The 14654-nt window shown below is 33.9% G+C and overlaps 1 protein-coding gene across 1 annotated transcript in view; it reads left to right on the top strand.

The window, feature by feature from the left end:
• The window catches only part of LOC111160868 (mitogen-activated protein kinase kinase kinase 2), a 78671-nt gene that overhangs the window by 55159 nt on the left and 8858 nt on the right, over positions 1–14654 (top strand). Inside the window, exons 6-14 of the mRNA XM_022524253.1 lie at positions 2239–2352; positions 2737–2824; positions 6338–6468; positions 7272–7351; positions 8652–8719; positions 9112–9204; positions 9983–10189; positions 11712–11860; positions 12234–12365. Of these exons, the coding sequence (XP_022379961.1) occupies positions 2239–2352; positions 2737–2824; positions 6338–6468; positions 7272–7351; positions 8652–8719; positions 9112–9204; positions 9983–10189; positions 11712–11860; positions 12234–12365 (1062 nt within the window). The remainder of the gene's footprint in view (positions 1–2238; positions 2353–2736; positions 2825–6337; positions 6469–7271; positions 7352–8651; positions 8720–9111; positions 9205–9982; positions 10190–11711; positions 11861–12233; positions 12366–14654) is intronic.

Raw genomic sequence — 14654 nt, 5'->3', positions numbered from 1 at the left:
TATGGACTATTACCATGTTTCACTATGTAAATCACATAAACAAATCACTTCTTTCAAATTTAGGTTCTATTTAGTGGCTTTTGGGACTCAATTTTTAGTTTCCAGAAAGGATTTATATTAACTGACAATATATCAATGTTAAGGTAGAGGGAAATAGATTTCAAGAATGAGGCTGGAATGAATTCACTAAGCAGGAAAACGTGTGACTTATTTAATGTAATTTAGACAAGCTGGGACTTGTTCTTAACTCTTAGTCCTCATTGTAAAATTGATAATAGGTGACCCTAGAACGTTTAAGGGATCACATCAGAACCATAGGTGGTAGTCCAGGCTACCAATCCACATACTCCTCCAGATTGCCCAGATATCACATTAACAAACTGAAGAAGAACAGAATCATTTATGTTACTGAGATTTAAACTAGTGTCTTTAACCCCGAAAGTAATAGTATCTTGGAGAAGTAAACAATCCAATTATTAATGAATATGTAGTTAAATAGTCGGGTTTTCCCCTCAAATGGAAAACTGGAAAAAAAATCTTCATTGCTTTAAAATGTTTTCTAGTGCTTAAAATATAATTAAAAAGAATACTAAAGATGGGAACAGGGTATATTATTATGGTTCATAATTGATAGGAAAATGAAAGGATATTCTTTTTCCTTTTATGTTTACTCTGTGATACCAGTTATTATTCTTTTTCTATTATTAATTATATATTATTATATTTTTATTATTATTTCTATTATTTTCTATTTGAGAAAAATTCTCAAAGAGGAAAAAAAACGCCTGGTTAGTGGGTAAATTGGAATAGTACAAAATGACTAAAGTAACTAAAAAAAGAAATTGGGAATATAATTTCACGTACTCATTAAGTAAATTTAAGTGGATTGCATGATAGAATTCACATTAGTCCAGAATTCACATTATTTGTGTTTGGCAGCCTTTATTAAAACAAGGGCTATTTTCCATAAAGAAATCAGCAGAGAATGCATACCGTGTCAGCTAATAGGTTTGGTTACAGATGAAGCTTTTACCTTATGACATCCGTTAAAACTGTTTACTCTTTGCCATGTTCTGTGTCACTTATTAGTGTCCTTGTCCTAAAGGAATTTATACTGTTAAGGACCCAAACTAACTAGGCGTTTACATTTGTGAAAGGCTTCTATACTGTACTTAAATAGAGCTGGGCAGCAGGTATGGCATATGTTCATTTTTATTCTGTCCACCCTTCAGTGAGATGGAATACACAGTTGAAGATTATTGATAGTTGTCTTTAGGAACTAAGTTTACATTTTTTTTTAAAAAGTGTTAATTCTTAAGTTGTATAAGCATGTTTTTTCATAGACTTCTCAGGTGCTTTTGTCCTTTATTTATTTTAAAGATTTATTTATTTTAGAGAGAGAGTGAATATGCGTGCATGTGAGTAGGGGGTGGGCAAGAGGGGGAGAGGGAAAGAGAATCCTCAAGCAGATTCCCTGCTGAGTGTGGAACCTGACATGGGACTTGATCCCAGGACCCTGAGATCATTACCTGAGCTGAAATCAGGAGTCTGGTGCTTAACCCACTGAGCCACCTAGGCACCTCTGCTTTTGTCCTTTATAACATCTGACCCATTAGAGAACTAGTGAAAGCACGTACCCATATTTAGGGTTTACTTTGGATGGCTGACCCATTTAGCTTATCTGTTTAGAGTTTAATGGTCAAGTCACCAGGGTCAGATATGAGAGCCCCCGTGGACTGTAGATTGCAGATACATTGCTAGTGGCCCCCTCCATGGCATCCGCTATAGATTGATTGTATTTGTGATGTTGATAAGCACTGCAGTTGAGAATGCAAATTCATAGTTGCTATAGGGAAAAATGTGAGTTTAATCAATGCAGATGAAAGATAGTTCTTTTATTTTATATAGTTTTTCCTGTGTGTTCTTTAGTGCTGTTTTGGAATGCAGCCTTATGGGAATATCTTAAAAAATTAATCTTTAATTGTGTTTTCTAGAAGAATTTAATTAATAAAGCAAAAAAAATTTTTTTTGCCCTTATTCAGTCTATGATTTTAGTGGGATTTAGGATGGGAAGAGTGAAATAATCTAAATACATTATTCATTCAGAATTTCATTGCACTGACGATTCACAGAGCCAGGGTATTTTGAAATTTGTAATTCCATGGTAACAGAGATGCTTTTGAAAGGACTTGACCTGGTGGGATGGTTGTATGATACATTATGTTCCATTTTGTTTAGTTGGTAATTCCATTAACTACCCAAGATGACTTGGACAAAGCTGTGGAACTGCTGGATCGTAGTATTCATATGAAGAGCCTCAAGATATTACTTGTAATAAATGGAAGTGCACAGGTATGAATTGATACTTCTTTCAGTAAGGATTATAGCATTAATGCCAGTGAAAGTCAGTATATGAAACATAGTTACATTCTATAATCATTGATTCTTTTTAAGTATAATGAAATGTAAACTTACATACTGAATTGCTATAGCTTATCCTTGCTCCTCAAAACTATGTAGCCAGAATTATAAATAAGTATAATATTTTGTACATCTGGAACTAATAGAAATACTAAAAATTTAGGAAGAATTATGTTGGAATTAAAATTTCAGAAAATAGATTTGGTAAGACCTATAAATAATACAGAATATCTGGGTTGTATTTGGTAGGGGAAAAGATTCTGTTTGAAGCCCCAAAGGAGAAGAATAGCATTAATCATCCTTTTTCCTTTCTAGGCTACTAATTTAGAACCGTTGCCATCACTAGAAGACTTAGATAACACAGTATTTGGAGCAGAGAGGAAAAAGCGACTTTCTATAGTAGGTAAGAATGCTAGTGTCTGAACCATAAAATGGGCAGTTTCTCAGTTTCTTCTCCATCCTTTAATGTACGTAACACCTAAACATAACCATGATAAATAACAGCCTGTCTCTGTACTCTGTAATTTTTCTCAACTGTGTTCTAGTTTCTGATGTTCCGTGAAAAGTTATATCAAGTGTTACAAGATTAGCAGTCTCCAACTTAAATATTTGTTTTCTTTATGTACTTAGGGTATTTTAATATTTAAAAATCCAAGTAAAACCTCAAAGAGGTTTTAATTACACAAATAAACTGGAGGGAAGAAATTAAAAGAAGTAATTCTAGTATACTGAAATTAATGGATGGACCAAGTTCATAAGACTTTCTCTAAGTTTTAGTCATTGCAGTCCTATCAGAATGAATTGCTGAGAGTTTCCAGATTATTGCTTTATTAGTATTCAGTATTCGTCATTAATAATAGATTGTTAAAATTAAGCTTGTAGTATACAAAGAAACAATGGATTTTCTGTATTGTCAGTTTTGAAGGAGGTCTAGTAGAGAGGTGTGGGCAAGGCAGAGGAGCTCTAAAATCCCTAGTTCTGTGGATCTTCTTCAGTTAGTATAAAACATTAATTATATGCATTTTTTATGTTAAAAATATTACATTGCTCAAAAACCACTGGTGTAAATGTTTTTTTAACAGGGCAGTGAGTGTGATCATTTAAGACAGCATGAAAACAAATGTGAGGGATGGATTTGAAAGGGAAAAGTAGAAGAGGAGGTGAAACAGATAAGAGGGAGAAAGCAGAAGAGGGGGCAGAATAAGAGATGTGGTTGGGAATCCAAGACTAGTAACAGAAGAGGATTGTTAATAACAAAAGAAAAGATTAAATTGGTGTGTGGGACCCTCCAAAATCTGTTATTCATCTTCTGTTCCTTTCTGATAGGTGTGAGGTGATATCTCATTGTGGCTTGATTTGCATTTCCCTGATGATGAGTGATGTTGAGCATCTTTTCTTGTGTCTTTTGGTAAAGAAAATGAAATGCGACGAAATTCGAAGAAAAGCTAATTTGAAAAGATATATGCATCCCTGTATTTATTGTAGCATTATATATAAGCCAAGATATGGATACAACCTAAGTATCCATTGATAAATGAATAGTTAAAGATGTGGTGTGGATATATATACAATGCTATATTACTGGGTCATTAAAAAAATGAGACCATCCCATTTGTGGCAACACAGATGGACCTAGTGGGTATTATGCTAAGTGAAACAAGTCAGAGAAACACATATACCATCTGATTTCACTTATATGTTGAATCTAAAAAACAAAACAAATGAATTAACAAGCGAAAAACCAGACTATTAGACACAGAGAACAAATGAGCATTTGTCAGGGGAGTGGGGAGTTGGGCAAAATAGGTGAAGGGGTTTAAGAGGTACAAACTTCCAGTTATAAAATAAGTCACGGAGGTGAAAAGCACAATGTAGGAAATATAGTCAATACTATTGAAATAACATATGGTGATAGATGCCAACTACACTTAACCAGTGGTGAGCATTAGAATTGTCAGATCACTATGTTGTATACCTTAAAGCTGTTTTAACATTGTATATCAACTAGACTTGGGTAAAAATTAAATGAATAAATGAAAAGAAAGATGTATTATCAAGTAAGGAGATGAAGAAACTTTCTTCACAGTTTTTCTTCCCTATCTCCTTTTAGTAATGAGTATATTGATCTTCTTAGGGTATATGGAAGGAATAAAAATACTAGGGACAGTGTGATCATAGGTGTTACAAGGCTTAAGTAAACCTCTGGCTCAGAGTTGAGTTCCTAATTTCAGAATCAAGTGGAAAGTTATGTTTTCTGTGCACATTCCTTGGTAATCATTTTGTTCTCTTTCTCCCTATCTCCTCCTCACTAACAAATGCTGACATATACTTACAGTGACCCCTTTTAATAAGGCAAAGCCTTTTTGCTTTAAATCTGACCAAAACTTAAATGCTCATATAACTTTCCTGTATCTTTAGTAGTTTAATTTCAAAATATTCAGAGAAAAGGGGAGAGTTGTGTTAATAAACATAGTGTTATTTCTATAAAATCAGGTAAAAATAAAGTGGATTATTGTCTCATAAATGATATGATTTGTTAGATGAACTACATTAGATTTTCTCATTTTCAGAACTGTGAAGAAATTTAAATGCCAGGAATGTGGCTTATCATAAAACTCAATTTTAAAGTATCCCAGAATAAAAGTCAGAATTCCAATTTGAAAATACTCTAACAGGGACTAAGGAATTTAAGAGTAATCTCACTTTAGGTTTCTGTGGGGTTTTTAAAAATTTTTTTTTATTCTGTTCAGCTAACCAACATACAATACATCATTAGTTTTTGATGTAGTGTTTAGTGATTGTTAGTTGTGTATACACTTTAGGTTTCTAAAGATTAAGGAAAGGGAACAGGAAGAGCATCGTGGAGCCAAATATGCAGAGCATATGTTCAGTATGAGTGATTTTACCACCATAATACCCTTGCAAAGGAGGATTTAGTCTTTTTTGTTTGTTTAACCTAAGTGCTGGCTTTATGTATTTTTTAATCTATTTTTTAAAGTATGATTAACATACAGTGTTATGTTAGTTTCAGGTGTACAATTTAGTGATTCGAGTTCTGTACATTTCTTAGTGCTCATCAAGATGAGTGTACTCTTTTTTTTTTTTTTAAGATTTTATTTATTTATTTGAAACAGAGAGAGAGAGATCACAAGTAGGCAGAGAGGCAGGCATAGAGAGAGAGAGGAGAAAGCAGGCTCCCCGCTGAGCAGAAAGCCCAATGCGGGCCTCGATCCCAGGACCCTGAGATCATGACCTGAGCCGAAGGCAGAGGCTTAACCCACTGAGCCACCCAGGCGCCCAAGATGAGTGTACTCTTAATTCCCCTCACCTGTTTCACCTGTCCCCACACCCACCTTCCCTTTGGCAACCATCAGTTTGTTCTGTGAGAGAGGAGGGATTTAGTCTTGTGTTGACAGCTGAGGAAATGGGTTGGTGGGGATTGGGCAACTTCACCAAAGACATACAGTTGGTGAATAACTTAGAACTGAGATTTAAACAGGTCTAAAGCCCACATTTTTTCTACTACATTATGATGCTTTCCATAAATCCCCTTAAAGGGTAACATATATCTAGTACAAATGACCCTTAGAAGTTCAGAAGCAGTGGCATCTAAAAATCTTTATTATAATATCAGCCCCATAGTACAGTTGTCAGCAGTTAGAGGAATATACCACCTAATAAGTATAAATAAATATTACAGTGAGGTTAATTATTATAGTAGGGTGGAAATTTTAAAAAAAGGTATAAATATATTTGCAGATTTATAGAAATGTTTGGATAAGTTTTAATAAAAACTGAATTTTAGTGGCTAAAATTATTGGTACTGCAGTCCAGAAATCCTGTGTGCATATTTAATTGAAACAAAAATTAGTTCCCAGTTGATATTTATAAAATTGTATAATTTTTTTCCTTTGAGGTCCCACTAGTAGAGATAGAAGCTCCCCACCCCCAGGATACATTCCAGATGAATTACACCAGGTTGCCCGGAATGGGTCATTCACCAGTATCAACAGTGAAGGAGAGTTCATTCCAGAGAGCATGGACCAAGTAAGCAAAAGTTGGATGTCATTTTTCATTTCACTTAAAGGGATGTTGTCAGGATTTGTGTGGTTTGGCTGGTATTTTGTATGTGTGTGAGTGTGTGATCTTTTCTCCCATCCCATATCTTCCCTCTTAAGTGAACAAAATAGTAAAACACATAGGAAAATGCCAACTAAGTTACATGAGCCTGTGTGCATCATGTATAAAAAAAGCTAGAATAAGGCTGGTTTTCTTACTCTACTCATCTATAAATAAATGAATGCATTTATTTGTAATTGTGGGGTTAACATTCAGATTTTTGACATTTGAAAGATACAGTAAAACTGCAGATATTTAACTTTGTGAAGCTTAGGTTTGTCAACTTTGTAAAACATTTTTAAGTGTTTAATTATGTAGTAGTCATGGTGTCATTATTCTCAGTTTGAGTGGGGCTGTTCAGTGTTCAGTGAGCAGTTATGTGAAATCTTTTAGCTTTTGATTATTTAGCTAATAGTCTATAGAGAAAATATTTTTCTCTTAGGAAATTTTGAAGTTACCTACCTATAAGGGATCACTTTTTAAAACATTAAAAAATTAGTAACTCGGGGAGGTGACTGCTATTGGACAGGGGGTCTTTTGGGTACTGAAAGTGTTTTCAGATACTGATGAGAGTTGCACAGCTCGCAGTATACTAAAAACCACTAAATTGCGCACTTTAAATGGGTGAATTTTATGTTATATGAATTATATCACAATAAAGCTGTTTAAAAGAAACTGGTAACTTTTGGTTATATCACATTGAATCATGGAGGAACTCTTTATTTTTCTAGATGCTGGACCCATTGTCTTTAAGCAGTCCTGAAAATTCTGGCTCAGGAAGTTGTCCATCCCTTGATAGTCCTTTGGATGGGTAATATTGATTGTAGTTTTTATTTTTTAATATATACGGGTAAACGTGTATATATAGTATGTCAGAGGAATGTAATTGATACTTGTTTATACTTAGGACAAATGAATTTTTTCACCGTTTGGACAAACCCCTTAACCTTCTGGGGCTCAGTATCTTTATTAGGTAAAATGATAACTTGATTATAATGAGTATTTCTGCTTACCAGAATTCTATGTTTGAAGCTAAATGCAAACTTAGAATTTATGGAGTTTACTTTTAAAAATCTGTTGGTGGGATGCTTGGGTGGTGCAGTTGGTTGAGCTTCCAATTCTTGATTTGGCTCAGGTCATCTGTTACCCACCCCCACCTTTTCCATGCGTGCGTGTGCAGACATGCGCTCTCTCTCTCAAATAAATAAATCTTTAAAAAAAATACTTTGAGTTTTGGAGGTTTCTTGAGTTGTTTCACCTGTTCATAATTATGTTCATTCTGGCACCAAATTAGTAGCTTACTTTCTTGGTAATTGTGGCCCAGTATGTTGGCTGTCATTTAAAACTTAAGTACTTTTGTGAAATAGCTATTCGGAATTATAATCTGGGTGAAGTTGCAACTATGAATTTTTTGTTACAGGTGCTCCTCCTCTCCTGGTATCAATAAATAGTGTTTACATGTAGCACACAGAGTCCATAAAATCTTTACTTATTTGCTCTCCTCTGGGATTTCTTTTTGGAGCAAATTCTGAAAATATAACTAATACTTTATGGGAATACACATTTAATTTTCTTTTACCTGTGCACATGAAACCTTTGTCTGTGCCCCTGTCTACCTCAAGATAGATATTGAAACATTTAAGAAATTCAGGAAAATAATGTGAAAGCTGTATATTGAGCACTTAATATTTCAAAGCACTGTCCTTAGCACCATGCATCATACATACCCACTTGATGAGTTGGAAATTATTATCTTGTTTTTATAGATATGGAAAGTCTCAGTAATTGATAGGTATTCCAAGGTTGCAACTGCTAGTTAAGTGGTAGAGCTAGTTTTGAAACACAGGTGTTTGCCAACAACCATAATTCCAAAACTTATACTTTTACTGCTATACCCTGTGGGTTAATTTTAAAAGCCAGGCTTTTGCCTCCATGCACCAAATAAGTGTTAAAAAAGAAGTCTCTTTTTTTCAGTTAACATTTCAGACTGAGCTCCTTTATTCTTATGTGTATGTATATAGGTATAATTTCCACACATACAGATACTGATATTTTAAATGTCTTATTTACATACTTTCTGTTCATTTAATGTGACATTTTTTTATTTTTAGAGAGAGCTATCCAAAATCACGAATGCCTAGGGCACAGAGCTACCCAGATAATCATCAGGAATTTTCAGGTTAGACTATCCATATTCTATGTGTTTAAATATTTATGTCATTAAACAATGCTTTGGCTGGGAGGAAGAGGGGAATTTAAAAAAAAAAAAAAAGAATAAAAAGTGTGTAAATGTGTTTTTATTTAAAATTAGAGATAATGGGGGCACCTGGGTGGCTAAGTGGTAAAGCCTCTGCCTTTGGCTCGGGTCATGATCCCAGGGTCTTGGGATCGAGCTCCGAATCGGGCTCTCTCTCTGCTTGTGGGGGAGCCTGCTTCCCTTCCTCTCTCTCTGCCTTCCTCTCTGCCTACTTGTGATCTCTGTCTGTCAAATACATAAATAAAATTTTCTAAAAAAAAATTAGAGATACTGGACTTTTTAAATTAACATATAACTTACTTATGTTTCAATAGACTATGATAACCCTATCTTTGAGAAATTTGGAAAAGGAGGAACATACCCAAGAAGGTATCATGTTTCATATCACCATCAAGATTATAATGATGGTAAGTTTCTGGCAATCAGACCACAGAACAGGATCTTAAAGACTCAAAAATAAAATTGAAATTTTAAAATATCATAAACCATTAGAAATAAATTTGTTCCTAAATCATTTAGTTTTCTGTTGAAAACAGTTTTTAAAAGGAATTAGGTAACTAAAACTATAATAACATTTTAGGTTTATGCCACCTTATTTCATAATACTTACCTTTCCCTTAAAGATGTAATTAAAAATGATATTAACTAGAAAATTACTCCTTGATGAAATTCATACTTGATTTGTACTTTTAAGGAAAAAAAATGCTACCTATAAATTTTCTAATTTTCTTATAATTGGAAATAAGAATAGATTTTTTTTTTTTATCCAGAAGTAAGGGAGCACAATGATTTTATGAATGTGTGTGTATGTTTTAACAAAAGAGATTGTTTGAATTTATATTCAGATCCTGTTTTTCCCCACTTTTCATTTCTGATTTTTTTTTTCTTCCTTACCTTTTCTCTTCCTTATACCTTGTATTTTCATTTTTGACTTCATGATTCAGTGTTAAGGATATTTTCCTTGACCTTTAAAAGAAAAATACTACTCTTTTTCTTTTCTTTTTTTTTTTTTAAATACTATTCTTAAGTTTAAAACATGTAATCAAATAAGCATTGCTAATTCTATTTCTTAGCCTTGTCAAGTCTAGTCACAAGACAGACATTTGTACCTTATTGTACAAATTTTAAATACTTTCAGTTAGAACACGAGTAAAAGTATAAGATAATTATATTTTGATTTTGTAGGTCGTAAAACTTTTCCAAGAGCTAGAAGGACCCAGGGGACCAGCTTCCGATCTCCTGTGAGTTTCAGTCCTACTGATCACTCTTTAAGTACTAGCAGTGGAAGCAGTATCTTTACCCCAGAGTATGATGATAGTCGAATAAGAAGAAGGGGAAGTGACATAGACAATCCTACTTTGACTGTAATGGACATCAGCCCACCCAGCCGCTGTAAGTAATAGAAATTGGCACAGTGAATGTTTAGTAGAACCTCAGCAGAACTTTATAGTATTAAAAGGAATAAATACCAAATCAGTCCTCAGGGTGAGGCAGACTTCTCAAAAAAGGTAAAAAGCATGTTTCTAAAGTTGGTTGGAATATCTGGTATAAAAGCACAGTATTACTGCTAATTACTTTGGCTGATTCTTTTCTCTTTTGTTAGTAAAATTGTTACTAACTTGTCATTTATTTAAATATGACCATTAAGATGTAATCTAGTGGGGAGAATGGTGTGTAGAGAAATGATTATAGTACAGTATTTAATCTAGATCTTAAATGTGAGTAGTATTCACCAGTTCAGGAGGTAATATCTGCAGGAAGACATGTCATGTTCTGAGAATGGGGAATAGTTCATTTTTGGCTAAAGTGGAGATTATCTTACTTGAAACAATAGGAAAAGGACTAGGATGGTAATTAAGGCCAGATCGTGGAGTATTTGGACTTTATCATATAAGTAGTGCATACCAAGATTTGTGCTCAAAGGTATTTATTGCAGCAGTATTTGCATACTTCACATTCATCCCTTTTGTTAATCTTGTCATATTTGACTTATACATTTGTCACCTTGCTTTAGACAGCTATTTTTTGAAGTAATTAAAAATAAGAGAAGAACATTATTTCTGTAAAGATGTGATGTAAAGATGTGATGTAAAGAACATCACTTTATTTCTGTAGACCCAAGAGTTTATAGATAATAGATTATGTAGATCCAGGATTCTACCAGGTATCAAATTCTTAAAAGAATTGCCTTTAACCTTTCTTGTGATTTAACTCTGCTGGTAATGAATTCTTTCAGCTTTTATTTGAAAAAGGTCTTTTTCTCCTTTATTTCTGAAAGATTTTTTTTTTTCTGGGTATAGAATGCTGGGCAGTTTTTTTTTTTTTCCTGTTAGCACTTTAAAGCTATTTCTCCATTTTCTTCTGGCATGTATGCTTTTTGAGGAAAGGTCTGCTGTAATTCTTATCTTTATTCTTCTGTATTTATTTATAATTTATGTACGTATATTTATGTGTGTATGTATTTTTCTTTATTCTCCCCTCTGGCTGCTTTCAAGATTTTCTCTTGTTAGAATGAGAGTGATACTCTTTCCAGCTTTCTACATTGTAAGCAGATGGAAAAATAACTACAAATATTGCTGCAGTAAAGATTAGAAATAGTGCATCTGACAATCAGTGGTATTCTGGATTGAGTGAAAGATGCTATTACATTTTTAATTGTGGGAGGAATATAATCTCATTGGAAAAAATAAGACATGGGGATATATGAACTTGTTTGCACTTCAAACTCTCAGAAAATTGACTAAGGCAAAAAATTTTCAAAGTGATGATCATTGTGAATTAGGATGATCATGATTTTCCCTTATTATATCTAAGCTTATTCAATTAAGGATATCACTCATGCAGTTATTCATTTAGTCCTTAACCATTTGTGTGTTGTCTGGCTGTTTCATTTTAAGATGATATTCTTTTTTAGCGCCTCGTGCTCCAACCAACTGGAGATTGGGCAAACTGCTTGGCCAGGGAGCATTTGGCAGGGTCTACCTCTGTTATGATGTCGATACAGGGAGAGAATTGGCAGTTAAACAAGTTCAGTTTGACCCTGATAGCCCTGAGACCAGCAAGGTAAGAATCACTGCACAGGCTGCTTTGTCACATTTGTAAGAACATTTTTACTAAATAAATATAAATTAGAATTTTTGATTTTTCTTCATACAAATTATTTGCAAAATAAATCAGTCTGTAATTAGATATATTTATCTACTTTGTACTGTGAATTGTTTTTCTCGTTAAGTGCTCATATTCCTAATCTGATTTATTTTTGCTTTAATATACCATCAAGGACTGTTACAAAAGTTACTGTTTAGAGACTTTAAAATGTTTATTCCTTGGGAAGTAAAAATTTCAGAATGAGATCACCTTGATGGTCCATGAAGTTCAAATGTTTTGCTTTTACTAGCAGTGCTTTAAAGACTTAACAGTGAGTTCTGTCTTTCAGGAAGTAAATGCACTTGAGTGTGAAATTCAGTTGTTGAAAAATTTGCTGCATGAGCGGATTGTTCAGTATTATGGCTGTTTGAGGGATCCCCAGGAAAAAACACTTTCCATATTTATGGAGTATATGCCAGGGGTAAGTTAGTACATCATTTGAAAATAGACATCTTCTTTTTAAAGTCTTAGATGAGGAAAGAAAAACAAGAACTTTGACTATAAAATGTAAAACTGTAAGGACATTTTGGAAGTTTTGAATTACAGCTGGGTAATATAATTTTGTTCAATATCTTCATTTATCTTTGTATTTTTAAACTCATTTTTATTTTTATATATTTTTTAACTTGTTTAAAAAAATGCTGAGGTGTACTAAAATAGGTTATATATACCACAGCAGTACATCCTCAGATTTCTCTAAATGCTCTTAAAATAACCATAGTAGCTAGTTTAATGAAACCAGGATCCAGTCCAGGATCACACATTACCTTTAACTGTTATGTCCCTTACTTCTTTTTTAATCTAGAACATTTTTACATGACATATATTTGACAGAGACTAGGCTAATTCTATTGACAGTCTCATCTCATAGATTTCTCTGATTGCATCCTCATGGTGTTGTTTTAATTTGTTCCTTTATCCTTTTACCATCCGGATTTCTCCAGTGTAAAGTTTTGTTTTTTTCTGAAGACCAGAAAGTAATCTGAGCTATGGTACATAATGGCACATAATGGCATGTAATGGCACATAAGAATATCTAGTTCCTGGGGTTCCTTGGTGGCTCAGTTAAGTGTCCGACTCATGATTTCAGTTCAGGTCATGGTCTCATGGGGTTGTGAGATTGAGCCTTGTGCCCCACAACCAGCTCCACTCTCAGTGGGCAGTCTGCTTGAAGATTCTCTCCCTCTGCCCCTCCCCCACTCGTGTGCTCATGTTTTCTCTCTCTTTCTCTCTCTCACCTCCATCTGTCTCCCTCTGTCGCTCAAATGAATAAATCTTCTAAAAAAAGAGTATCCAGTTCCATTTCAACCATTTATCTAAGGTTTTTTTAATACAGATTGGTAATCATTGCCTAAGTCAGTAGTTTCAGTAGGAGTTGCAAAATGTGACTTGTCAACTGTCATTCCTTCTATGTTATTTTTAGTATTTGTAGGGTACATTTTAATAATTGATTTTCAAGATGGTGTTATACTTACCCATTTAAAAATACATGTATTCATATAATTTAATCGGTTGTATATATAAGGAAAAGATTTGATTTATGGGTCTTTAAGTGGATTGTTTATTAGAATTATATGTTTCCGGGCACCTGGGTGGCTCAGTGGTTTACGCCCCTGCTTTCGGCTCAGGTCATGATCTCAGGGTCCTGGGATGAAGCCCCACCTTGGGTTCTGTGCTCAGCTGGGAGCCTACTTCTCCCCTCTCTGCCTCTCTGCCTACTTGTGACCTCTCTCTCTCTGTCAAATAAATAAATAAAATCTTAAAAAAAAAAAGAATTATATGTTTCATGTATCAGGTTGCAGTTTAAGCTTATGGGTCAGTAAAAACTGTGGATCAGTATCTGGTAGTCGAGGTCTTAATCATCCTGTTTCACAAGATCAGCAGTTAACTTTCTTATCATCATGAATAATTAATTGTTTATTTCAAAGATCCTGTTCACAAAGTAAATTAGTTTTTTTTAATTCCTTTGGAAAACAGAGGGGTGGGCTGTATTAAATGCCATAGAAATTTTGAAGACTTTTGACCAATATATATTTAAATTAGAAACAAAAGGATAATTCTGAATAGGTGTGAATAGGGACCCAGATTGTTGAAGATAAGATTAAATGGTTAATTGGCTAGAACTGATTTACATCACAAATGGAGATGGGTAATGTTATAGATTTATCAATCTTAAAACTAAGCCAGGACTATTCAGGAAGAGGTATTAGATCATGTTTCTCATTAGCTCTGCTTGGTTTTATAAGAGCAACTATCTCTTCAAAGTATAGGTTGTCACTGAAATAATTTTACTGAAATAATAATAGTTCATCAACAATCTTAAAATGAATTATACATATGCCAAATCTCATATATGGGCCAGACGTACATGATCTTAGACTTTACTGAATTTCCAAGTTTGTGAATGATGCTACATATTTTCTCTCATTAAATTTAGTATGATGGATCTCTTTGTGCCCTAAATTTCATGCTTTGCACAGATTGTTGTTCTGTTTTTCAGTTTTCCCAAATGTAGCATTCTCTTCCTTAGTTTATCTAGAACTACTTTCAGAACAGAACCATAACTTTATTTTCTGTCCCTGGACTATCAGTTGATTTCTCTGACACAGAGTTTTTTGCTGGCACAGTACTTGCAACACATTCTGCGTGTCACACTGAAGAAGAGAACTGTTTTTTTGGTACATGGGAGTAAATAGCACCAGTGGAGCTG

Source organism: Enhydra lutris, unplaced genomic scaffold, assembly GCF_002288905.1.
Source record: "Enhydra lutris kenyoni isolate GAN:26980312 unplaced genomic scaffold, ASM228890v2 scaffoldscaffold78, whole genome shotgun sequence".
Lineage (NCBI taxonomy): Eukaryota > Metazoa > Chordata > Mammalia > Carnivora > Mustelidae > Enhydra > Enhydra lutris.
This window is presented reverse-complemented; position numbering and strand designations above follow the sequence as displayed.